The sequence below is a fragment of the Vanderwaltozyma polyspora genome, genomic scaffold (assembly GCF_000150035.1).
Source record: "Vanderwaltozyma polyspora DSM 70294 KpolScaffold2002 genomic scaffold, whole genome shotgun sequence".
Lineage (NCBI taxonomy): Eukaryota > Fungi > Ascomycota > Saccharomycetes > Saccharomycetales > Saccharomycetaceae > Vanderwaltozyma > Vanderwaltozyma polyspora.
Window position 1 is genome coordinate 190,608 of NW_001834689.1, and position 26,758 is coordinate 217,365.

The 26,758-nt window shown below is 33.5% G+C and overlaps 9 protein-coding genes and 1 non-coding gene across 10 annotated transcripts; 9 read left to right on the forward strand and 1 right to left on the reverse strand.

The window, feature by feature from the left end:
* Positions 1-897: 897 nt before the first annotated feature.
* DAS1 (SCF ubiquitin ligase complex subunit DAS1) lies at positions 898-2,748 on the forward strand (the record flags this gene model as incomplete). Its single annotated transcript, XM_001646820.1, has 1 exon — positions 898-2,748. One exon carries the CDS (start codon positions 898-900, stop codon positions 2,746-2,748), a length of 1,851 nt encoding a protein of 616 aa, XP_001646870.1.
* A 773-nt stretch (positions 2,749-3,521) lies between these two features.
* Positions 3,522-4,577, forward strand: Kpol_2002p84 (uncharacterized protein; the record flags this gene model as incomplete). The annotated part of the gene is made up of 1 exon (XM_001646821.1): positions 3,522-4,577. The coding sequence occupies one exon, from the start codon at positions 3,522-3,524 to the stop codon at positions 4,575-4,577; it is 1,056 nt and encodes a 351-aa protein (XP_001646871.1).
* Positions 4,578-5,992: 1,415 nt separating this feature from the next.
* Positions 5,993-7,195, forward strand: Kpol_2002p85 (uncharacterized protein; the record flags this gene model as incomplete). Its single annotated transcript, XM_001646822.1, has 1 exon — positions 5,993-7,195. One exon carries the CDS (start codon positions 5,993-5,995, stop codon positions 7,193-7,195), a length of 1,203 nt encoding a protein of 400 aa, XP_001646872.1.
* Positions 7,196-7,698: 503 nt separating this feature from the next.
* On the reverse strand, positions 7,699-7,810 carry Kpol_2002trna3. The gene is made up of 2 exons: positions 7,774-7,810; positions 7,699-7,735 (listed from the first exon to the last, which is right to left on the reverse strand). It is a non-coding gene; the product is annotated as a tRNA-Pro (tRNA).
* Positions 7,811-10,488: 2,678 nt separating this feature from the next.
* Positions 10,489-12,399, forward strand: Kpol_2002p86 (MFS transporter; the record flags this gene model as incomplete). The annotated part of the gene is made up of 1 exon (XM_001646823.1): positions 10,489-12,399. One exon carries the CDS (start codon positions 10,489-10,491, stop codon positions 12,397-12,399), a length of 1,911 nt encoding a protein of 636 aa, XP_001646873.1.
* A 575-nt stretch (positions 12,400-12,974) lies between these two features.
* On the forward strand, positions 12,975-14,090 carry OKP1 (Okp1p; the record flags this gene model as incomplete). Its single annotated transcript, XM_001646824.1, has 1 exon — positions 12,975-14,090. The coding sequence occupies one exon, from the start codon at positions 12,975-12,977 to the stop codon at positions 14,088-14,090; it is 1,116 nt and encodes a 371-aa protein (XP_001646874.1).
* A 917-nt stretch (positions 14,091-15,007) lies between these two features.
* Positions 15,008-17,272, forward strand: PBP1 (Pbp1p; the record flags this gene model as incomplete). The annotated part of the gene is made up of 1 exon (XM_001646825.1): positions 15,008-17,272. The coding sequence occupies one exon, from the start codon at positions 15,008-15,010 to the stop codon at positions 17,270-17,272; it is 2,265 nt and encodes a 754-aa protein (XP_001646875.1).
* Positions 17,273-18,496: 1,224 nt separating this feature from the next.
* On the forward strand, positions 18,497-20,068 carry ATF2 (alcohol O-acetyltransferase; the record flags this gene model as incomplete). Its single annotated transcript, XM_001646826.1, has 1 exon — positions 18,497-20,068. One exon carries the CDS (start codon positions 18,497-18,499, stop codon positions 20,066-20,068), a length of 1,572 nt encoding a protein of 523 aa, XP_001646876.1.
* A 3,884-nt stretch (positions 20,069-23,952) lies between these two features.
* ERG1 (squalene monooxygenase) lies at positions 23,953-25,434 on the forward strand (the record flags this gene model as incomplete). Its single annotated transcript, XM_001646827.1, has 1 exon — positions 23,953-25,434. The coding sequence occupies one exon, from the start codon at positions 23,953-23,955 to the stop codon at positions 25,432-25,434; it is 1,482 nt and encodes a 493-aa protein (XP_001646877.1).
* Positions 25,435-26,091: 657 nt separating this feature from the next.
* CBP4 (Cbp4p) lies at positions 26,092-26,526 on the forward strand (the record flags this gene model as incomplete). Its single annotated transcript, XM_001646828.1, has 1 exon — positions 26,092-26,526. The coding sequence occupies one exon, from the start codon at positions 26,092-26,094 to the stop codon at positions 26,524-26,526; it is 435 nt and encodes a 144-aa protein (XP_001646878.1).
* Positions 26,527-26,758: the final 232 nt, after the last annotated feature.

Genomic DNA, 26,758 nt, shown 5'->3' on the forward strand with positions numbered 1-26,758 from the left:
TGTGCCTGTGACACACACACAACCTCTCTCTCTCTCTCTGTCAGCGTCCATCAGCCTCTGCCTCTACTTCTCTCCAGCCCAGCCGGGTAACTGCCCTCTTCCTCAATTTTTGACCTCTCTGCCCAACCAGCACCAAATTTAAAATATCTTCTTGATTTAAAGGTTATCTATTATAACTTAACCATCGAACTAACTGGGTCTACAACGGATGAGACAAGTGATTTCAGTTCATTGGATTAGCCACATCATTGCAGTGTAGGTAGTAGGTTTAAGTTTAGATTCTCACACATTGAAAAAAACCTTCCTGTTGCCCTAGTGTAATTTGTTTTCTAGTTATCATTTTTTCTGTTTCCAAAATCGATTTTGCTTTAGCTTCGAATAGAGAGCCAGGTTACTGTCGGTTATCCAAGTTGCTTATTTTAGTGGAGTCCTTTACCAAGACCATTTGATTCTGTTGTGGTCGTTCTTCTTTTGTTTCCACCTTTAGTTCCTCTGTTTATCCCTTTGGTCGGTTATCTGGGTTTTACATTTCATATCCAGGTACTTTTTTCTTCCCTTCGATTTTGTGTGTGTGTGTGTGTGTGTGTGTCTCTCTCTCTCTCACTCTATCTCTTTATCCATCTCTTACCATCTCTGTCCCTGTCTGTACATGCATACTACGATATCCTATACTTTGTAGTAAAGGGAACAAGTAAACTGAATTGTGAAAAAAATAAAAAATATTTTGTCGTTTAATCATCTTCTAAGGAACATACTTCATTATTAGCTGATATATTTTTGGAAAAAGTTTTATTCTACTCTTCAGACTTTAAAAGAAAAATATCTATCTCCCTTTTTTGTTTCATTTTGTTTTATTTCCCTGTTTCATTATCACATCTGGACTAATATCATACTCGTATGTCTTTGAAAAGGAAGTATTTAGATGATTGTGATAGGGACAGTTTCACTTTCCCTCTACAATCTTTACCTGATGAGCTGATTCAAGAATTATTCTCACATCTACCACAATCGGATAAATTGAGCCTATGTCTCCTAAACAAAAGGTGTAATAAAATCGCAACAAAGTTATTGTACAGAAGAATTTACTTGAATGATTCTAACGTGGTTAAAAGCGATTTCATGGACTTAGCAATAAACTGGTCTTTATTACACATACCGTCTTTCTTATTCGAAGATGAATCGAGAGCAATTGCCAACCATAAACTATCCTTATTAATTAGTACACTACTAAACAAAAAGTTATGTGTAGAGTCAGTACAATGGATTAGAATCAATTGGGATTTAGATTCAAATTTACAAAGAAAGATATTATCAATTTTATGCAATTTCGGAAAATCTATACAGAGATTGGAAAACATCACTGACCCAGGTTGTAATGACATAATCTCAACCGGTGCTATCTCTTCTGAAAAAGTAACAAGTTTTGATTTAGCACCTCCAAATTCATTACCTGAAATGACTGTACCGAATGATTACATACCAAATTCTCAAATGTATTTGAGACAAAGAATTTCCTCAAGATTATCTCATATGACTTTATTTATCGATCCTCTAAAGTTATTCAATTACTTATATCCTTTGGAGAATAAATTACAGATTGTAGATTTGAAACTACATTGGAGAAGTGAATTTTACGAATCAAAATACTTTTTGAAAAGAATACGAAAAAATAAATTTGAGAAATTATCAAATATCTTTGACGTCAGGTCATTAAAAGTATTAACCATCATCTCATGGAATGAAAACTTAATGGAAAGAGAAATAGAAATGATCAAAGATTTTAAAGAATTTACCTATATCGAAGACTTATCCTTAATTTCAATAAAACAAGATACTTCAATTTTAGTTCCACTTTTTTCTAAATTAACAAAATTGAAAAGATTAAAAATGGATTTCCTAGATGATTATCTACCTGAGTCCACGAATCCTGAAATTTTTTTAACAATGATGTTGTCTTGTAAAAATTTGCAATTTATCGATATGAGATTTCAAGGTTTAGATCCTTCAATTATTTCAATTGCAGAAGTAATTGATAGGGATAATTCTGCATCACAGGATAATGAATCAAATGAAGCAAGTAATAAATTCATATTATCGCAACATTGTCAATGTGAAAGTTGTGATCATGTATTTAATGAGATATTAAAGAAAAAAATTTTCTTATTCCCTGAAGATTATTATTTCCAAGATGTAAATGATATTGCAGCAAAGGATATCTTTAAAATGATGCGATATTTGTCATTATTGCCTTATTCAAAAGCTTGTGATTATTATCCAAGTGTAAGGACACAGCCTATGAATTTAAAAGAATTTGTTAAGAAAATGAATGAAAATTTATTAATTTACAGACAAAGTAGAAACCAACTTATAAAAGAGGAAATCAAGTCAACAGATATAGATGATATATTAAATGACATACAACGTGCAACTTATTCTTTACCACATCCAGCATTAACTGAAAATGATGTTATTTGTTGTTACCATGCCTTAATTCATCAGTTCAAGACAACATATGTAGCATTTTTGAAAAGATTCCCAAGATTAAGATTTTTAATGTTGAATGATATTCCAACAGTAGTTGTTGAAGAAAACAATGAACGTGTATTTGAACCTATTTTTTATCACCGTGACTATGTAACGAATTTAACAGGATGGTCGAAATTTGATTCTGGAGAGGAAGAAAATGAACATGACGGGAATGGAAATGATTCACTAGATACATTGACAAGAAAAATATCAGCATTTTAGTAATAATAGATTAATCAAACATTCCTCTTCTTTTCATCATTAAAACCTAAGAATAAGAACAACGACAACAACAACAACGACAACAACAACAACGACAACAACAACAATAATAATAAATCAACACAATTTAAGCATGTTTAACACCATCATTTGATATGAAACCCTCTACACCCAACTAAAGGCTCTTCCTATGCATTTACAAATCTTCTTACATGGCCATGGTATAGTAATGATTTTTTTTTTCAATCAAATTATTCATAATTACATATTTTTAATATTAATGTCATACTTTAATTCATATAATATATAGTTTACTTGGATGAATGAAATAAATTAAACTACAATTAGCCAGCACTTACTCGATCATCATCATCATCTCACAGTCGTTGTCATCGTTATATCGGTAACGATATAAAAATCCATCACATGCAACGGTAGCAACGCGTATAAAACCTCAAGAAACTTCTTCTTTTAAACTTCAACTACATTTTTGCTTGCTAAATTGGAAATTAATCGATGAATTGTTAAATTTACATCAATTAAACAACCAAGAACATCAATTAATTATAGATTTTTTTTATATTTGACTAGTAGTTATTTCTAAGAATTCTCTTTGTATCATTCTCGTTTTACTTACAACTAGATCATACGGAGAAAATATAATCATTAATTGATTCGACTAGGCTATTTATAAGGAAGAGGAAACATTTCGAGACCCTATTCTACTGAATCAAGAATCCCAATTGAACATTAATTAAGAAAGCTTTAAGAAAATGTATGAAGGTTTAAGTGAATTTTTGGAAGAACACAAGACTAGACGTCATGAATTGAAAGAATTGCAAAAGGATGAATCTATTTTAACTGAAAATAAACGTAGATTTGTTTTATTCCCAATTAAGTACCATGAAATTTACGATGCTTATAAGAAACGTGAAGCTTTATTCTGGACTGCTGAAGAACTTGATTTCTCAAAAGATATCCAAAACTGGAATGACGATAAGATCACCAAAGATGAAAAGGAATATTTCATTAGATTGTTAGCTCTGTTTGCCTCTAATGATATGGACAGAGAAAATTTAACCGAACATTTATCTGCTGAATGTCAAACTCCAGAAGCAAAATGTTTCTACGGTTTCCAAATCATGGTTGACAACATCCATCAAGAGGTATATGGTATCTTGATTGATTCATTAGTTAAAGACGATGAAAAGCGTACCTCTATGTTTGAAGAAATAAAGGATTTGACTAACATTAAGGAAAAGATTGAATATGCTAAAAGTTGGTTTGAAAATGAAGACAATTTATTTGGTGAAAAACTAATTGCAGAAGCTGCAGTTTTAGGTATTTTTTCATTGAGTGCTTATGTTTCAGTATTATCATTCCAAAAAGGTGGATTAATTCCAGGATTTGTCACAGGTGTTGATAATATGCTAAGAGATCGTGGATTACATGTAGACTTTTGTTGTTTGATGTATGCTCATTTGAAGAATCAAATTGACTCTGAAATCGTTCAAAAAATTATCGTCGACGCTGTTGAAATTGAAAAGAAATCATTATTAAAGGCATTGCCAATAATCAAAGTCAATTTGAAGATTGATGAAATGAATCAATTCATTGAATATGTTGCTGACTCTATATTAGTTGCATTTGGTAATGAGAAACATTATAATGCAACCAATCCATATGAATTTATGGAAAATGTTGTCTTACCAGGTAATACAAATTCACTTGCCAAGACAATTGCTGATGCACAAAAGGCCAGTGAGTTTGCCAAGACATCCAAACCTGATGCTGAGACCACAACATTTTCATTCAACGAAGACTTTTAATTTAATCGTTCTGGATATTTCTATCTCTTTATTGAATTTAAATATGGTTATCCTCCCAATAGATAATTAACTTTTATGACCCCCCCCCCCCCCCCCCCCCCTGCCTTGCCATACAAACTAATTTAATTTTATATACGTCAAGATATATAGATTTATTATATATACCTATATATAATCAATTTTTTTATTTTGTTTAGAATCGACCAACCACTATGAACAATTAATATAGACATACATGGTTTTATAACAAGATTAGATATAGAGATGATATGTAAATGAACTCATACCTGCATTACAATTGTGAGTTTTATATCCTGTTTTCACTACTGACGCTTTTTGAGTTTACAAAGCCATAGATCATAATTGCATTGTATCAAGATGAACGATGGAGCAAAAGGGTCCAGTCCAGGTCCAGGTCGAAGTTCTGAAAGAATCAAGAAATATGCAAGACGAAAGACCAATTAAAAAAGCACACACAGACATTTACATATTTACTAAAGATACCAAAGAACCAGAGAACTCAATCCATCAGTGACACGAGTTTAACAGGATAAGGTACTAGTTCCAGTTCCAGTTCCAGTTCCAGTTCCATCAGTTACGCCAAACACTTCCTCATTAGAACAATAAATGAATTACTAATTTCTTACAAAAGAGGTTTAAATCTGAGACTTGATGAAATTGATATCGATACATACCCAGCTGTTGCTGCAGAAATTACTTTGATTAATATAGTTTCTTGGACTTCCTCGCTGTCTCTTTGATAGTCCATGGGGGGAGTGTTTTAGACCGTCGTTGCTTGTTGCATCCATCCACATCGTATTTTCGTGAATTTGGAAATTTCCCACATTGCTTTTCCTCAGAAGAACCAAAGACTAAAGTGTAATTTGTCTTGTCTTGTCTTGGGTAGTCTTGTGTGTCTATGTATCGGTCTTGGTTCCTTCCATTTCCACTTCCACTTGCACCTTCACTTGCACCTTCACTTCCACCTGGCTCAATAGAACTTCACCAACCCAAAATGTTGGTGATGTGAAAAAAAAATTGGAAATGAAAAATTGTACTGGAAGGGAAAAAAGAACGAGCAACAATGAAAAAAAATAACTTGATCAAAGAAGGTCTTAATGCAGCTTTTAGTATTTATAGTAAGTTTGTATGATTAGGTTTTTAGTTTGATCATTGTAGGATTATTCTAATTCTAATTCTAATTCTAATTCTAATTCTAATTTAAGTTTCTGTTTAGATTGTATTTATATTACCTTTGGATTAAGGTTAGTTGATTTTGGTACTCTTATTCTTTTTTTGGCCTTGTTCTGTAAGAGTAGGAACGAAATAATAGGGAAGGTAAATTTAAGGTACTTTTCAATTGTTCAGATTTAATATCTTACACTACACTACAATACATTATACTAGATTCAAATATGGATACTGAAACACCATCAAAGGTAGCAGCCAGTGCTTTGTCTGATTTAGAGATCAAGGACGGTCAAGCTAATTTAGGTAAAACTTTAGAGGCTTTAAAAGAAAATAAATATGATAAGGAAGCTTTTGAATTGAGATTGAGTAAAGCTGCCGAAGAACATAGAGAGTTCATGGCTAAACATAGAGTCCAACGTCATGAATTGAAGGAAAAGGAAACTGAAGAACCTCTATTAGTCGCTGACCCAAATAGAAAAATACTTTTCCCAATTCAATACCCTGACATTTATGAAGCTTATAAGAGAGCTGAAGCCTCATTTTGGACAGCTGAAGAAATCGATTTGTCCAAGGACTTGCACGATTGGAATAATAGAATGAACGAAAATGAAAGATTCTTTATTTCAAGAGTCTTGGCTTTCTTCGCTGCTTCAGATGGTATTGTTAACGAAAACTTAACTGAAAACTTCTCTGTGGAGGCTCAAATCTTGGAAGCTAAATGTTTCTACGGTTTCCAAATTATGATCGAAAATATCCATTCAGAAACTTACTCTTTACTGATCGACACCTACATTAAAGACCCAAAGGAAAGTCAATATCTATTCAATGCTATTGAGACTATCCCACAAATTAAAGAAAAAGCTGAATGGGCTTTGAGATGGATCAACGATAGTGAAGCTTTATTTGCTGAAAGATTGGTAGCATTTGCTGCTATCGAAGGTGTTTTCTTCTCTGGTTCTTTTGCCTCCATCTTTTGGTTAAAGAAGAGAGGTTTGATGCCAGGTTTGACTTTTTCAAATGAACTGATCTGTAGAGATGAAGGTTTACATACCGATTTTGCCTGTCTATTATTCTCCCACATCAAAAACAAACCAGACCCTGCTATCGTCGAAAAGATTGTCACCGAAGCTGTCGAAATCGAAAAGAGATACTTCACAGATGCCTTACCAGTAGCATTGCTAGGTATGAATGCTGACTTAATGAACCAATATGTCGAATTTGTTGCTGATAGATTATTAGTGGCATTCGGTAACGAAAAGGTTTTCAAAGTTGAAAATCCATTCGATTTTATGGAAAATATTTCATTAGCTGGTAAGACAAATTTCTTTGAAAAAAGAGTTTCCGATTACCAAAAAGCCAGTGTTATAGCAAAATCTAGTAATACTGAAGTTGAAACTGGTGCATTGGCATTGGATGAAGATTTTTAATGAAATGAAAAAATGAAAAATTGTTTGGATAATAATAAACATATATTGGTTTATTATATTTTTTTTTCGAATTACAATTAGAATATGGTGATACTGATACTTAAATTTACAGTTTAATAATATATAAATATATAAACTATGAGAATACAAATTTTAAATAAAAATTGAACAACGGCAGGATGGAGGTAGAGAGCGTTCATACATTGCTTTCAGTAAGATATGTGATGTATAATGTTTAGTTTTGAAGCATTAAAAATAATGAATAATTAAGTTTTACTAATGGAGTCATTATTCTCTTTTTTAATTTAGGGTGATATACAGTAACTATAGTTAAGATTCATCATAACTTCTGTCATTGTAGAACACTGAAAAAAATAATTAAAAAACAAATGGGGGCGAGCTGGGAATTGAACCCAGGGCCTCTCGCATATTTGAATGATTTGTATTCCAAGTGTAACTCGGAATTCGCCCAAAGCGAGAATCATACCACTAGACCACACGCCCGTATTATTTGTTGAAATTTGGGAAACTAAACATACCCAACAAGAAGATGGACAGTCATGTGCCAAAAGTTTTAAGTGAGAAACTGGAAACTTTCACTCAATAATTAATCATTTATAGTTTAAAATTTTACATAACATGTGTAAACACACTACTTCCAATTCATAAAATTTAATGAACAGAATAAGGTAGACACTATTCCGAGAACATAGACGAGTAAATATTTAGTAATCCTTTTGCAAGTTGAAATGTTCAGTTGTACATTAATGTTCTATTTGTACATCTTAATCTGAATATAGTTTACCAACCATGTCAGGAAGTAGGGTGTTTCGTGTTGTTCTACATTTCTTGTATATGTTATAATCATTGTTTTTATACTAGTAATCTGTACCACTGAATTGGCAATTATCCAATAGATCACTTGTGCCGTCTCAAAGTATTGTTCAGATTAACGATGGTAACATGAGTTTAAGAGGTGATACGTCGTTCTCTTATAAATTCGTTGAACTTTTTAATCAATATAATGTATGCAATTATATATAATTTTAAGTCACATGCTTAATAACATTTACCCTACCATCATTGTTATATTACCATTAAAAGTTAAAGAGACACTGTTTGTACTACCGGGATCCAAGCCAAAGATAACTTAAGAACACACTGGTCATGACAAGTCAGTATACCAAGACGATAAACCAAGGCAACAAATATTACGACCTATATATCAAATTCAAATTCATTTACATCTAAATTGAATCAAGAAATATATAGCTACGATATAGTTAACTGTAGAAGATCCAATGTATCCTATTATGGAAAAGTACGCCTACTAGTCATTTCACCCTACATCTCAGCCAAAATCAACAGTAGCGGCCCCTGGGATTACCAGAAAAATTACTGATACTTGCTGATGACAGTAAGTTTTGAAAAATCATTATCAATTTACTCTTGTCTAGTATACCCCTATTCGTGGAACAATCCTAAAAAGACAGAAAGATATCCCGTCCATAAATACCACTTCACTGTCAATTTTACATATGCAATGCAATCCAGTTTTAAAAAATATATCGATAATATGAAGAATCGTGTACTAACCGTAAGCTCCAAAAGTGAAGAAGGTTTTCGATTAAATTCTAGTCCAAGTATGTACATATAAGAACCGGTTGTCGTTAAGGGAGTGATAGGTGAAGATGATTAAAAAAGTAGTCCCTGAATACTTGAATTGATGGAATACGCCTACATTTCAGGTCATCCAAACGAGCCTATATGAATAGATCATGCACAGACACACGCACTTGAAGACATTAATCACTCAATTAATTGCTAGACAAGGTCATCCTAGTTGTCTTGGCAGGAAATGGTATTCAGATATCTTAAGATCCCCGGTTCTTTGCAAGATGTATCTCAGCCGGTAGAGACAGACAACCGAGAGAATTATGAACAGTTGCAAGACATGTTATATATATATTTATATATATCTGCCGTTGGTTGGTTTCTTTTTTGTGAATTGTCTGTGTGAATATAACTAATGGCTCAAATGAGAGGGAAAAGGTATCTGGATTCCCAATCAGGTTCCTTATACGTTATGTTAAATACGAGATTACAAACGGTATGTGATCGCCTGTAAAGATGAATAAGGAAGTGTGAGAGATATAATATCCCGTTTGGCAAAAGCAATGACTCGATTCCATCTCTTGAAGATATGATCATAGTTACCGAATGATTCAAGTTCCTAATCAAGAGAAAGAGCATGTTTAGGAGTGCGGTACTCTAGACAAAAGAGGCAAGAACTGACAGGATCATGTGACCCTCATTGAAAGCGTGTGTGTTATCTGTCTGTATTTGTAGTAAACCGGCTGTTACCCACTGGAGAGGGATACCTAATTCGATATATTACGGTCGAGTCAGTCTTTTTGGTTGTATTATCGGTTACTAGTAGCAAGAACCACAGTGCGGTGTGCGGGCGATGAGACGGCTGTTAGCGACCCAATACCAGCTTTACAACCGTTTTTCCCTTGTCATGCACCTCACACAAGCAGAAGAGAGAGACACCAAAAAAAAATGCCCGAAAGAGAGGAAGAACGCTGTTGTCAAGGTCAGATCATCGGCGAGTCTGCGCGGAGAGAAACGGCTGTACCGCCCACAACCGCGAATCGAATATCTAGTGAGCATTTGGCCTTTTTTCTTTTTCTGTGTTTCTTTTTTTTGTATGGAATTTAATTTAACAGCCGATGTTCGGTTCGGCTCTTGTTGTCGTAAGAGAAAAATACCTGTTCGACCGCCAACTAGGCACAGACACGTCCCGGACTACAACTAAGCTCATCTGATCTACTCAGTGATCCCGATGCAAAGAAGTAACCTCTGCTAAGTAGTAACCTAATTTTTCAGGCCGCTATTCACCCACCTTACCATACAACAACTACAACAAGTCAAGGAGAATAAGAATAAGAATAAGAAAAAAAATTTTTCTTATTCTTATTATTGTTTCTTTCCTTCTTCATCGAACCTATCCACTGTCGGCTAACTACTATTTCTCTAATGTGATGCCCAACAACAACATCTTCACCATTTAAGGAACCCATTAGATCCAATTCATGCAATATAATCCCTCTTTTTACCATCCATCATTTAACATACATATATAAAGGGTATCCATATTTGTTCAATTCCAGTTTCATCCTTTTTCGTTTCCTATCCATCATTTTCTTTCTCATTCTCATTCTCATATATTCCTATCCTCTCAGTTTCCAATATACACAAACAACGTCAATACTCAAAAGAGTGCTACAATCATGTCACATTCAAAAGGCGAAGCTTACGAAAGTGACACTTCCTCTGTCGAACAGTACGTTCCACAACAATTACAAGATAATAACAATAGTCACAATGACCATCTCCCAGTAGAATTAACTGACGATGATGTCATCTCCCGCCCTTCAATCGCCTTATCAAGAACTCGTACTAATATGACCCAGGCTGAAGAAAGACAAGAAGTTTTAAGTATCATCGCTTCTCACAAAGATGGTATAGAGAGAACTTTGTCTCGTTATGAATCTTCAACTCATGGTATTGGTCCAATTGAACAAATGATCGATAAAGAAGATGATGAGAAAATTATTCCTGCTATCGATAATACCTACTATGACGAAGATAAATGGAAATATCCTGTCGATTCAGAAACTGGGTTCCGTATCGTTCAATTTGTAGATGACGATAGAGATGATCCACGTACTTGGACCACTAGACAAAAATGGAATATCACAATTTTATTAGGTATCATCTGTTTCGATGTCGCTATGATGTCTGCTATTGTCACAGGTGATATCAATTCGCCAGCAAAACATTTCAATGTTTCCATTGAAGTCATATGTCTAACTGTATCTTTAATGGTATGGGGTTTCGGTATCGGTCCAATGATTTTCGCTCCTTTGAGTGAAGAATTCGGTAGAAATGCCATTTATCATACCACTTTATTAGTCGCCGTTATCTTCATTATTCCTTGTGCTGTACCAAGAAACATCGGTACTTTATTGGCTTTTAGATTCTTAGATGGTTTGGCTTTCTCCGCCCCAATGTGTTTAATCGGTGGTAGTTTGAGTGACATCTGGAGAGTGAAAGAGCGTGGTGTAGCAATGGCTATCTTTTCCGCTGCTCCTTTCTTAGGTCCTGTCATGGGTCCAATTGTCGGTTCTTTGTTATCTGTTAAATGTGGCTGGCGTTGGGTTTACATATTCATGATCATCTTCAGTGGTTGTTTATATGCTGTCGCTTTTGTTTTCTTACCAGAAACTCATCATCAAACTATTTTGAAGAAACGTGCTAAAAAATTAAGAAAATTAACTGGTGATGCTTCTTACAGAGCTATCTCAGAAATTAAAATTAGAAGCTTATCTGAAGTCGCCAAAGATAGTTTGCTAAGACCTTTCATTTTATTAACTGAATTAATTGTCTTCCTAGTCACTTTATATATGTCTGTCATCTACGGTTTATTGTACATGTTCTTCTTTGCCTACCCATTGGTCTACAGCGAAGGTAAAGGCTGGGGTGACATCAAAACAAGTATCATGTTCATTCCAATCGGTGTAGGTGTTCTTGTCGGTACCGCTCTATCTCCTGTCTTTAACAACGATTATAACAGAAGAGCTCAACGTTATATCGACCGTGGTGAAATTCCTCCAGCTGAATTGAGATTAATCCCAATGATGGCTGGTTGTTGGTTCGTCCCTATTGGTTTATTCTGTTACGCTTGGACCTCTTTCCCTCATGTCTCTTGGGCAGGTCCTTGTTTCAGTGGTTTTGCATGTGGTTTAGGTTTCATCTTACTGTATAACCCAGCTAACAATTATATTGTCGATTCATATCAACATTATGCAGCCTCTGGTTTAGCCGCTAAAACATTCGTCAGATCCATGTGGGGTGGTGCTTGTCCATTATTCACCATTCAAATGTACCACAGACTAGGTTACGAATGGGCTAGTACTTTAATGGCTTTCATTGGTTTGGCTTGTTGTGGTATTCCATTCTTATTCTACATATATGGTGCTAGAATTAGAAAAAGATCAAAGTATGCCTATTCTCCATCCATCGACACCACAAAAACTACCCAAACCGACGAGGAAAACGGTTCCATTGGCAAAGAAGGTGAAGCTTATAAAGAAGAAGAATTGAACTCATCTTCAACCGCTTCAGAATTATCAAAATAAATATAATGAATTTTTTTTTTTTTAAAATTAAAAGATTTCATTTATTAAAATCCCGCATTTTTTATCATTATCATTTCATTCATTCATTTCTCTAATTTATATAATAAATAATTAATTACCTCATTTAATAAATTTTCACAGTACCAATATTTTAGAATGGAATGTATACCTCTTCTATATTACTTATCGATATACTCCTAGGGTTAGAAAATAAATCATGAATCAACTTTGATAATTAATAAATACCAAACCAATTGAATTCTTTCTCATAAGTAATTTCCCACCATATCAGCATTCGTCATTTGCTATTCTTGATGCTCATTACTGTCTTGTATTCGTCATTTCATGATATCTTCACATTGAAAGTTCCAGTCATGTGACCTCTTGATAATAATTTATAAACAATCTTGATCTAATGATATAAGAACAATAACAAACGGCAGGCAGCCCTATCTGATTCGAGATGAGTAAAAGGATTCTTGAATCGAATAACAGGATAATTAGAATAAGGTAATTGTTTGACATTTCTAGTATTTGACAGTGGCTATTCTTATATATAGTGTGGTTATATAGAAATGTCTTCTAGAAGAAATATTCTAGATGATACTGATGAAGAATATGGTATCGATGATGCTTCTGAACGGTCTTACGCAGGTAGTAGTCCTGATGAAGAGATGAGTGATATTACTTTTGAAAGAGATGATGATGCCCAACGAGATATTGCTATAGAGAATCGTAGAATTGCTAAAAGGTTATTCCACTCAGACTCCGAAGAGTCTGATGAGGAACCAGTGAATGAGAATCCAATGCCTAAGAGGAAAGAGGTAAGGTTTAGTCAAGTTAGAGTGGAAAGCCAAGATGATATTGATGATGAGGTACGTCCCTGGGAGTTTAAAGAAGTCATTCGAAGGGAATTTCAACAAAAATTACCCAATAATTATCAAATTAAGAATTGGAAGAGACCTACCGTTGCAATGACTGATTCAATAATTGAATTATTAGATATAAATTTTAGATCTGCACAAGAGAGTGTGTTTGAAAAGTATAGAACTGATCTAGAAAGACTAATGAATCGTAATGAAAGGGAAATCAAACAAGTCTATCTACAAAAGGAAGATGTTATGAATGATATTATAGCAAAAATAAAACAAAAATTAAGAAAATCTAAATTCCCAGCTAGACTGGCAGACCATGATTTAGATATAGAGTACATTTTTGCTAAAAGGAAATTTATCCAAAATAGATATACACAGGAATTAACAAACGCAGAGATGATTGAAATAGAATTGGTCAAAGAGGAAAAAGAATTACAAGATGCAAAGGATTTATTGGTTAACCTAAGGAGAAGTAACCACAAGATGTTAAAAGAAAGACTGATACAGAATGACTTACACCCCAGTTTAAACAAGGCAATCACAAATGCATATGGTCTTCTAGACAATAATGACGAAGTATCTTCAAACAATACAGAAATGCATAGCAAAGAAATAAAAGAGTTGAATATGAATATCAACACAAACAATACTAATATATTGCATAAAAATCTATCATCGAATATTGAATTGGAAACAGTATCGTTGTATTTACCGTCATTGACAGATTATAAAGATACGAAACAGGAATTATACAAAAATATTGAACAATTCCTAGATAAAACTCATTCCAAAGAGATAGGCAATCTAATGAAATGAAATGAATATGGAACATTTACCAGGCCTCCTATGGGTTTAGATACATCCATAGGATCATCAATGAAGTTACCTTACCCAATTTAATACAAGCAGCTATCGGTTGTCGAACGCTGAAAGTTCAAGAGGTAAAGAGGAAAACCATCTTGTTATAGTTATTACAGAGACAGTAATCTAAAGGTAAAATGCAGATTATATTCGTATTACTGCGGCACAATATCAAAAACAAAGGTATATAAGGGACTTCAAATACAATTGAGTGACTACCAATTTCATCCTAGATTCCCAGATTGCCCATACCATTACTATATTTGAAGTTAGTACCTTGTAGGTATACTCAAGTAAATGAGCTAAGTCGTGAATTTCAAGAGTAAGATTCTCCTTCTGGTATCGGGGACGAATGCAGCATATACTTATTAGTTAAAACTATTATATAGACTAAATCATATTCCATTTCTCGAGTACCTGAATATCTATCAAGAAGGATCATTTGTCAATGAACCAACTCAATCTATAACTAGTAATCACCCATCGATATCATAAGGGTCCTTATATAATTGGTATACTCATCACTCCATACGTAATTCTTTAAATATTTTTGAATATCAAAACTTTAAGGCTGGTCTGGCTATAAAGAGAAAATTAACAAAAATAATGATATTTTAACGATAGTTACCTAGGTCAAATTATACAATTAGTTGAATATATTCTTATTATATACCCTTAGGAAACTAATTGATTAGAGGATTGTTGGCTCTTTGTGGAGGATACTTGTCGTGTTTCTTTTATTTTATTTTATTTTATTTTATTTCATTCATATACTTTGGATTAGAAACCGACAATTGCTAACCCCATCATCAATTTTTTTTGATATAGATATATTGTTATACTTTGATCATTAATTAAGGATAAAAAAAATTATGAGGGGAAACTTTGGTCATAATAAGAAGCGTGAGAATGGTTCTCCAAATAGATTTGGTTCTAGTAATCGTTCCTCTAATCAACAAAATGGTTCAAACATCTTTTTTGAAAGTGCCGAGACTACCAATAGCTTCAATGATCGTCAGGATTATTTGTTGATTAATAGTATTGGTTCCAATGTTACTACTACTACCACTAACGGGATTAAATATTCTGGTGTTTTGGTCTCTTGTAATCCAGAATCTAAAGATGGTATTGATATTGTTTTGAAATTTCCAAAAGTTATCTCCACTGAATTTTCTGATGACATCGACGTTATCTCGAACAAATTGGGTAAAAGTTTATTAATCCGTGGTGAAGATGTAGCCGAATTAGAATTAAATGATATAGATTTTAGTTTGGATGATAAATTTGAAAAAAATAAGAAAGCTGAAATCGATGCATCTGCAAAGAAGGAAATCCAAGAAGAAATAAAACAAGGTTTCAGAACCGATATCGATATTTCTCGTGCTAGTAACAACGTAAGAGAGCGTGAATTACAAAAATGGACTCCAGATGTAGATGATATGGCACCATTGGAACAACAGACCTTGGAAGAATCTTCTTCAAATTGGGATCAATTTGCAGTCAATGAAAAAAAATTTGGTGTTAAATCTACCTTTGATGAACATTTATACACTACCAAAATCAATAAAAATGATCCAAACTTTGAAAAAAGATTGAAGGAAGCAGAAAGAATTGCAAAAGAAATTGAATCTCAAGGTACTTCTGGCAATATTCATATTGCAGAAGATAGAGGTATTATTGTCGACGACTCTGGTTTAGATGAAGAAGATAAATATTCAGGTGTTGATAGAAGAGGCAATGAGTTGTTAGCCGCATTGAAGTCAAAATCAAAACCAACAGAAGCTAAACCTGCAAAATATGTTCCTCCAACTTTGAGAAACCAGCCACATCATAATGACCCTGCTATTATTTCATCTACCACTACTAATACTACTAGTAGCAAGAGTTCGAATATTATAGGTACTAGCACTAACACAACAGTCGCAGATTCAAATGTCCCATTAACCAAGTCAAATCCAAAAGCAGATGCTAAAACCGAGACTAAGACTGAGACTAAGGCTGAGACTAAGGCTGAGATTAAAGTTGAAACTAAGGTCGAGGCTAAGGTCGAAACTGAGGTTGAGACTAAGGTTGAAACTAGTATTGAAACCAAGACGGAACCTAAAGCAGATTCAAAAACAAAGTCAAAGGGTGATGAAAAGAGTTCTGGTGCCAAATCATCAAAAATATCAGGCAAAGATGCCCAGATCGAAGATCTAAAGAAATTTTCCCAGAAGTTTAGAGTTCCATACGAAGTTCCTGAAGATATGAAAGATTTCGTTAAAAAATCAACTTCTAAAGGTGAATCTAACGAGAAACATACAAAATCGTCTTCATCGACTGCACCAACTTCTAAATCCGAAAGTAGGACTCGTGATGGCAAGTCTCAACAATCAGGTTCAGGTAGATCTTCAACTGGTTCCAAGAGACATTCTCAAGCATCATTCTTTGGTTCAAAGGTTCCACAAGCTAATAATAACAAGAAAGCGTTATTTACTCAAAACTTCAACATGTTCAAGAAGGCAAAAGAAGCTTATGATTTGAAGTCAAACTCTGACAAATCTGAGTCCAAGACTATGGAACGATTTATGATTGAAAAACCATATTTTACTGCCCCAACCTGGGATAGTACTATTGAACAATCATACAAAAATCTGTTCCCTGATGAAAGAGTTTCTGCTCAAAAGGCCCAAATGAGATTACAACAGCGTCAAATGAATTCGATGAATGCTGCTGCATTAGCTAACTCGCAAATGGGAATGTCAATGGGCAACATGATGAGATACCCAATGAATACAGGATCAGGTAACCCAATGATGAACGGTGCGATGGGAATGTACATGCCATTCCAACCTCAACCAGTATTCTACCCATCAATGCCTCAGATGATGGGTGTCATGGGAGGTACCGATGATGCTACAAGTCCTGTATCTCCACAAGCCACCTCTCAGCAATTTGGTCCAGCTTATGGAATCCCTGGTGCTCCAGTAGCTGCATATGGATACCCTACCGGTATTCCATTCCAAGCTATGATGGGTAATAATGCAAATTCAACTGGTGGCCACTATAGGGGAAATAATCACAACAACAATCATTATAATCACCACCATAATCACGGAAATAACCATAACAAGAACAATTATGAAAATCGTAGCTAAATCCTATCCAGCACACCTCTACAAAGATAAAAAGTTAATAGTCAATCAAGAATAAAAGTTCAATCCTAGATTCGAATTGTCCTTCCCTTCCCCTCCCCATTTCCTTATAATTATTATTTATATAAGAATTTCATGATTTATATTCGATGAGTTTAATGATATAAGAACAATTTAACCTACCTGCTTATGTAAAAACAAGCAAGCCTAATGTAATCCAAATTAGTTAACCGAATGTCTTGAGACTGCTTCAAAGAAAAGTCGTATTTTATATATACATCACATGACACATCAATTATTCACCGTAACTCCAGACAATCTGCCATGGTAATCACCTACAACTGGAAGAACTTACTACATCAATTCGCATATTATTATTGAATTATACCCATTTTAACTAAATATAAGAAACTATCCATGTCTGTACATGCAAGAATAGCTAGGATTTTATCTCCAAGTCAAAATCTTCAAACAAAATAAACTTTACAAGTTACTTGAAACAAGACATGATACAATGGAAATTTTTCCAATTCACGTTATCCATACTGACATGTATACATTTTAGTTCATGGAACTTATCTAATGCTATCGACTAAAGACTATAAACTGCTTAAAAATACATAGATCTATTTAAATTGATACTATAATGACGTAAGTTAAAGAGGTAACCGTAAAAGGTGTAGTAGTTTCGGGTTTTCATTAACATTGGAATATATCACAGGCAAATTTTCCAGTATGGAATGATGTGATGAGATCAAAAAATGGACAACTTCTTCTTCTATCAAAATCTTTTTTTCTTATTTCGAGAGGTTGTCTTCTTTAATGTCTGTTCTGATGGTACATTAACGAATAGTAACCAAAACTACGTTTATTTTATAGTATGTTAGATATTTTCAGTGATGAAATTTATCAAAAAATAAAAAATATTTGTCATTAGTTTACATAATTACATTATCTATCTTAAACAAGTCACGTAGTACATTTTGGAAATACTGGAGGTTCAAGTTCCAATTCCTTCTCTTAGAGGTATATATATTCAATTGTCAAAACAGTATCATATTTTTGGGTTTTAACAGTTACCAATTTCTAATTGTGGATCCAATTCATTTAAATTTATATTGATCTAACTAATATATTTATATTTGAATATCTTTTTACTTTTAACGGTTCATACATTAGATCATAAGCTTTTAACTATAGAATTATCACAGTAACAGACATACTATAATGGAGGAATATGCACCATTTATCACCCAAGAATTGGTCGATAGAGGCCATGCCAGAAGAATGGGTCAATTAGAGAACTATTTTGCCTTATTACAAAGACAAAACCTTTATAAGAATTTCAATGTATATGGTGAAATTAATGAACCAATCGATAAGTTCCAATTGGGTACTGCTTTTAGACAAATGCTGTTGAAATACCCTATCTTAATGCATGTCATCGTGCCAAGAAAATATCCTCATCATGAAGAATATTATGCCAGTGATGAGTATTTAAACAATCCTCAGCCAATTAATGACTATATTAAAGTGATGGAAAACATAGATTTAGAAGACATTTTACTGAACTCTCAACCAGAATATGAAGCGATTGTAGGTAAATTGTTGGATCAGTACAAAAGTGATGGTTATAAATATACCAATAGAATGATTGAAATTATAGGTGACATCTCAATCCCTATCTGTGATCAAACCAAACCAAATTGGAGATTACTGTGTCTACCAACCAAAGAATCTGATAAGAAATGGCATGCTTTTGTCTATATCAGTAACCATTGTGCTGCTGATGGTATGACTTCAATGAACTTCTTCCATGATATTGTAAATGGATTGAATGATAAATCATCAGAAACAGTTACTGAAGTAAATGGAAGGATGAATTTAGTTAATTATGCTAAAGACCATAAAAATATCAGTAAGTTTCCTAAACCAATTACCGAAAGAGTAGAATACAGACCGTCTTTGTCTCAGCTTCCAAAATTCATGATTGGAAACATCGCTAGGACCAAATTGAATTATAAGTCCCCGTGTGCTTTGACTACAACTGTCGATAAGGTAGATATGCAAACCTTTGATTATATTTTAAACTTCACTAACGAAGAAGTTGGTAAAATCAGAAAACATATCAAAGCTAACACACACAATGGCGTTACTCTTACGCCATTTTTACAAACATGTCTGTTCGTTACATTATACCAATTTGGTACTATTTTTCAAAAGACATTACTTGAATGGGGTTTAGATTCTGTCTTGCCAGTTAACGCAAGAAAATATCTACCAGAAGATGCTGAATTAAGAGATTCTTACAAATACGGGTCTAATGTTGGTGGTATCCATTATTTTAATTTAATTTCCTCTTTTAACATTAAGAATGATGAAGCTGAGACATTCTGGTCATTGGTAGATTATTATCATGCCAACTATCAAAAAGCTTATCATAATGGTGATACCTTTGTTGGATTTGGTTTATTAATGAGTGACTTCATAGTTAAGAACAAAAATGTTGATAAATTAATTAAAGAGGATTATGTCAACCAAAAGCGCGGTGGTGTTATTTTGAGTAACCTTGGTTTCTTCCCACAAGACACTAGAAATGAATACTATTTAAATGATTTAATATTCGCACAAACTTTCGGGTCTATGAAGTTTACATTTGGATTAAGCTTATGTTCAACTAATGTTAACGGTTTGAATATCGGAATTAGTGTCGTTAGAGATGCATTTAATGACAGAGAAACCTTTGAAAAGTTCTGCAAACACTACAAAGAAACTATTATCAATTTTGCTAATTTATGAAGAAATTCACTTTAAACAGAGTTTATAGGGTTGAATTATGTTTTATCAGTTTTGACTTTCATTAATGCTTTATTATATCACTATCTTTTGACAATTAATATATCTGCAAATTATTCGACTCGATTGACTCCTACTATTTCTACCTTTAATTAGTTACCAATATTTATTTTAAGATAGCTATGTATTTTGATTATGTAAATAGTAAGAATCTTAACGACCCTTATTTCATATTGGATATGTCTTAAACGAATCTAAGATATCATTATTTAATATCGAAGCATTAATATCTGAATGAAGTGGGGTTGACGTTAATTCGAAAAGATGGAGAGGCTTAGAATAGTATTATGATACGAATATGAATTATCATATATTCTATTTTTCTATTTATTATTTTTGACATATGTCTACAGAATAACAATTCTCAAACGAAAGAGTCCCAGATCTGACATCTTGTCGTTTGGGTTGCAAGAATTAGAATATTTTCTGGCACATTTTTATTTTTTTATTTCTTTTAATTATTGTAGAAAGGCTTCAACATAACAATTGTAAAGTACAGTGGCCAAACGGAATTACATCACATCTTATCTCATCTCATCTCATCTTATCTCATCTCATCTCATCTCACCTCAATTCATCGAAGTTTATCTCAACTCATTACATCTACTCATGGTCAAAGGTTCCACAGATAAGAATTTGTTATGCATTTAATATTTAACATCTAATCATATTCATTTCTTCTCGTTGTTCTAAGTTTTCTTAGCACAGTCTCTTGCAATCTCACTCACTATTCGCAAAATACTTCTTAAATATTGTGACACTGTTAACGAGGAAAGTCGTTCTAACCCATTAGGGATAATTCTTCGAAAGCGAATAAAATAAATAAACAAAACGAGACAGTCAGTCTTTAAGGACACCGAAGTTAACATAACGAAACGAAAGCTGCCAATACATTGTTCCGTTCATTCTAATTTTGTAGATATTGTTGTGTAGGTTCTCCTTTCCTAGCTATTTTCTTCTTTGATTATATTATCCATCCTATCTTATTTTTGGACGTAATTCGTTTAAGTAACTTTTTTCTATCTCTGTTAAAATAAAAGCTAAAAAAAGAATCTCTGCTCGAATAAGGTTAAATTCTTCTCGTAGTATAACCAACTAATCTACAAGCAATTAAAAAAACTGACAAGATCAACGTCCAAAATATGAATTAGCTAGTAACAAGCAAATAAGATGAATTTACAGCGGCAAAACTAAGCAAAATCGAATACAATTATAGGAAAACCTCTACCGGTCAGTTTTCGAAACAGATAATTCCCAATTCGGAAATTGCAGCTCGTTTAGCAAAACATTTTTAATTTCTTTTTTTTTTTGATTTTTCATCAGAAATGCGTAATTTCCACTCAGAACCGAATGCAGAACACACGCTAGTCCATAACAGGAAATAAAGGTTGTTTCTTTTTATTAAGTTTTCACCGATGTCATCGGACTACGGCAACGTCTGCGCTCGAGGACACAAATTCGTTTCTTTTTCTACTCAAAATTCAGTTTTCTGTTTCACCGTTGTGCGTCGAGCTCTGTGTAACTTTATTATTTCAGAGAGCAATATTTTTGAAGAGAACAAACAAAGAATAGAATACATGAAGGTATATCCTATTCAATCAAGATGGTGATGAGGTTACAGAGGGAGTTTTTTGTATTGCTGGATACTGTTTTATAAACTGAATATATTATAATATGCTACTATATCAGATATTGTGTCGTATTGAATTGTGCTGAAACCTGTCTGGGTGAAGAAACGTTAAGAACAGTTCTAATTGGGGCTGATCTTCTGGGTTTGGTATCTAGCATTGTTTGGTCTATTGGACAAGTACCCGAAGGTAATCCCGCAATATGAACTGAATTTCTTTTCTGGTTAAACTTGGTAAAGCCTGTTAAAATATCCTGTCAACTTCGTATCATGTCATATGAATATTTGATTTCTATTAATTATTTTGCAATGCTTTGGAATCCTTTCCTTATTTTTTTTTTTTCTTGTTAATTTCTTATTTTTTTCATAATGAGAATATGTTCACAAGAAGTTTATACCAGTCACTCAAAGCATTTTCGAGCATACCAGCTTAACGTTGTCAGTGAAGTCTAAGAATCGATTGGACTGACTGAGCAACTACTACTGTTAGTATCTATGTGTGCTTATTATTTTATTTTATTTTTCATTAATCCATTTTCCTTTAGCTATGTATAAATGATTTTTTTTCTTTCTCTAAATGGTTGCAAGCTGCAATTAGAGGTAACTGTCTTGTTTCTAGTGAACACAAGTACCGCTGGAGGAGGATGGTAAATAACAAGGAACGGCAACATCAAACAAGCAACTCAATATACATTTTTTTGTCATCTATTTGAGTTTGATTACCAAAACGAAGTCTGTAAAAAAAATATTGGCACTTAACAATCACTATAATTTTACGTACTGTGACGACCTAAAATTAATACAACTTACTGAAAAAACACAAACATCAAGATAAAAATGCAAATAACTAAAAGACAACATGCAACATTACCTGTCGCCTTGTTGCATATGTGAATTCTCCTTCTAAAGATACACCAATTGTCCTCATAATTCAATCAATCAATCAATCAATCAATCAAGGTTGTATGATCTGATCGAATCTATCTAACATCATATACCAATAGTAAATTAATACCTTGAGCAAAAGTTCAATCTTGAATATTTTTGCAATCATACGGTTAAAAGTAAAAAAGCCCCGTAGACAAAAATCGACGATGAGCTCATGGCTCGTACAAGGGCCACAATTTTTTTTTTTTACCTCTTATTTTATGCAACTTCAGTGTTATTTCCTACTAGTACCAAGCATCTCGTGAACTAACCTAGAGAGAGCATTGAATTAGTTCCTATTGTTTTATGTTATACAGTATTTCATTCTTTAACCTCTGCACTTGTTCCTTCGTTCGTTCTGGGTCTGCTTGCTAAATTTCACAAGAATATCTATTAACGCTCTACTATACCAATAATAATTAGGGCAGTTACTGTACTCTCTCCCATAACTTAATTTTCAAAATCAAAAACATCAATGAATGAATTAATGAATTGAATAACAACTTCCCATACTAAAACACCAGCACTACTATCAATCCATCTAGCATTCATAGCTTTTTTTTTTCTTTCCTGTTAGCAAGAACCTACGTAAAAAGTAAAACTTCTTAGTTTAAAGAGAAAGAGAGACATAATACGACGATGACAACCCATCGTTCTTAAACATTCATTTGTACTGTGATATTAATTGGATATTGCTCGATTAATTGCAATTTTATTGAATTTAAAGTAGTCTTTTGTGTTAATACTCTTCATTTCATTAAAAGAAAAAAAAAAATCTTTGCCTGTATCATCCATCTATCATCATCATGCATGTATTTCTTACCTTTAAGCTCATTTTCCCTCGTTTCCCAAGTTTTTTTTTCTTTTAGTAACTAGTTATAGTATCTGATTCTTGTTAAATCAAACATGAATTGGAAGACAAAAAAAGTTTTTGATTTGATTAATTGATCATTTAAATAGGTTTCATTTTTCAATGAACTCATTTCTTGTTGGATTCCAAGTAACCTTAATTTCAATAATTGTTGAACTTGTCTCTTATATTTACTATTATACATATATATTATTTTTTACTATTGTAATAGTATAACATCAATCATCATCAATTGTTAGATCAAACATATAGTTGCTATATATATATACATCGTTTAGTTTTAAAATACAAAACGGTTATTAATATATTTCAAAGGATCATAAAAAGACACAAGAGGTTTGTAGATTGGAATATAATCAAATTAGATTATTAGATTATCGATATAATTAATATTTCACAAATATGGCTGAAAATAAAGTTGTTGCTCCAGAACTATTAAATGCTGATGATAAGACCACTTACGATGCCATTGTCGTAGGTGCTGGTGTCATTGGTCCATGTGTTGCTACCGCTTTGGCTAGAAAGGGTAAGAAGGTCTTGATTGTTGAAAGAGACTGGTCCTACCCAGACAGAATTGTCGGTGAATTGATGCAACCAGGTGGTATTAGAGCTTTGAGAAGTTTAGGTATGGTTCAATCCATTAACAACATCGAAGCTTGGCCAGTTACCGGTTACACCGTTATTTACAACGGTGAAGAAGTCGATATTCCATATCCATACAAGGCTGATTCCCCAGCTGTTGAAAAATTAAAGGACATCGTTAAGGATGGTAACGACAAAGTCTTGGAAGATTCTACTATTCACATCAAAGATTTCGAATATGATGAAAGAGAAAGAGGTGCTGCTTTCGTACACGGTAGATTCTTGGACAACTTGAGAAAGATCGTTGCTAAAGAATCAAACATCACTCGTTTACAAGGTAACGTTGTCGAAATCATGAAAGATGACAAAAACGAAGTTTACGGTGCCAAGGTCGATATCGATGGCCGTGGTAAGGTTGTCTTCAAGGCTCACTTAACTTTCGTCTGTGACGGTATCTTCTCTCACTTCAGAAAGGAATTACACCCTGATCACGTTCCAAAGGTCAACTCTTCCTTCGTTGGTATGGCTTTATACAACACTAACATGCCAGCTCCAATGCACGGTCATGTTATCTTGGGTACCAACCACATGCCAATCATCGTCTACCAATTATCTCCAGAAGAAACCAGAATCCTGTGTGCATACAACTCTCCAAAGATCCCATCTGACATTAAATCTTGGATGGTTAAAGACGTTCAACCATACATTCCAAAGAAATTGCGTCCATCTTTCGATGCTGCTTTAGCTGAAGGTAAGTTCAAATCTATGCCAAACTCTTACTTGCCAGCCAGAGCTAACGATATCTTAGGTTTATGTGTCATTGGTGATGCTTTGAACATGAGACACCCATTGACTGGTGGTGGTATGACCGTTGGTTTGAACGACGTCGTTCTATTAATGAAGAAGATTGGTGACATTGACTTTGCTGACCGTGAAACTGTCTTGGATGAAATCTTAGACTTCAACTACGAAAAGAGAAGTTACGGTGCTGTCATCAACACTTTATCCATCGCATTATACTCTTTGTTTGCTGCCGACTCTCCAAACTTGAAGGTCTTACAAAAGGGTTGTTTCAAATACTTCCAAAGAGGTGGTGACTGTGTCTACACTCCAATCCGTTTCTTATCCGGTGTCTTGCCAAAGCCATTCGTTCTAGCTCGTGTTTTCTTCTCTGTTGCATTCTATGCCATCTGGATTAACATTCAAGAAAAGGGTATTGCTGGTTTCTTAGAAGGTTTCTCCATTCTATTAACTGCTATCAAGGTCTTCACCCCATACATGTACAACGAATTGTTAGCTTAAGGTTTCAAGCATGATAGACTCAAATAAAAAAAAGAATTATTACTGTACTATATAAATTGCTACCATTTATTTATTTAATATTATCAATTACTAAAGATTAAAGAAACGATATGATCTCTTACAATATGAAACATAAATAAAGCATCTCTAATCCAAATTCTTGTTCTACAAAAAATCTGGAATACAATAATCCAAAAAAAAATTGCCAGACTATACAAATTTGATCGGTGCTGAAGCAGATATTATGTGACCATCACTAAATTACTGACATCTTGAATGGTAATGACACTCTTATACCAACTTTACCCTTCTACATTTTATAATTTTATCGATTATTACAGAGGTCTGCCTCATTATCCCATACTAGAGAAGACATGAGAGGGGGGGGACATTCTACAAAGGCATCTCCCATACTGAAAAAAAATATCGGTTAATGAAATTGATGAATTTAAAGATCAATATGGCTGAATATAAAAACAGCAAGAACAAGAAGGAAGAAGAGTATAATTTGGATTGGGAAACTGTCTAATCTATTTTATAATTATCGATTCTTTGGGTAGTTGTTTTTTACTCGAACTTCTTTCGATAGGGAAATCAGCAATACTTGATTTTAATATTATTTTATTCTATACAATATTTAAAGGCTTTTGATCAAATATGGAGTCTCCATTATGGGTTCGTTGGTTAAAGGTTTATGCAGTTGGAGGTGTAATTATTGGTTCCGGTGCTCTTTTATTTAAATACACTACTCCAACTGACGAGCAATTGATTGCCTCTTTGTCTCCTGAATTAAGGTTACAATATGAAACTGAAAGGAAGTTGCGTCAAGCTGAACAACAGGAACTGATGAAAATTGTTCAAACCACTGCTGAGAGTGATCAACCAATTTGGAAGACAGGTCCAATCAAGTCACCATGGGAGAAAGATACAGAAACTGTACAGCAAAAGGAAATGTTCCAAAAGGCTAGAGCAGATGTAGCTCAAAGAGAAGAGTTACAAAGGATAAGGAAAGAATTGGCAGAAATCAGACAGAAAAGTGAACAAAAGACTCAAGAAATTGTAAATACTAAGAGTTGGTGGAAATTTTGGTGATCGTATGCGTCTGAATCACACATATATAATACCAATCACCCAATGCAAACAAACAAACTTTATAAACAATATATATTCTCTATATCTTTAATGTGTACATAGATAGATATTTTCAAAAATACAAAGCACTACTAAGTCAATAGTTATTGTAATGATGACTGGTTGGTCATGCAGATGAGATACTACTGTTATGTATGTAGAAAATTGAATCTCAGGATTGATCCTTTTATGA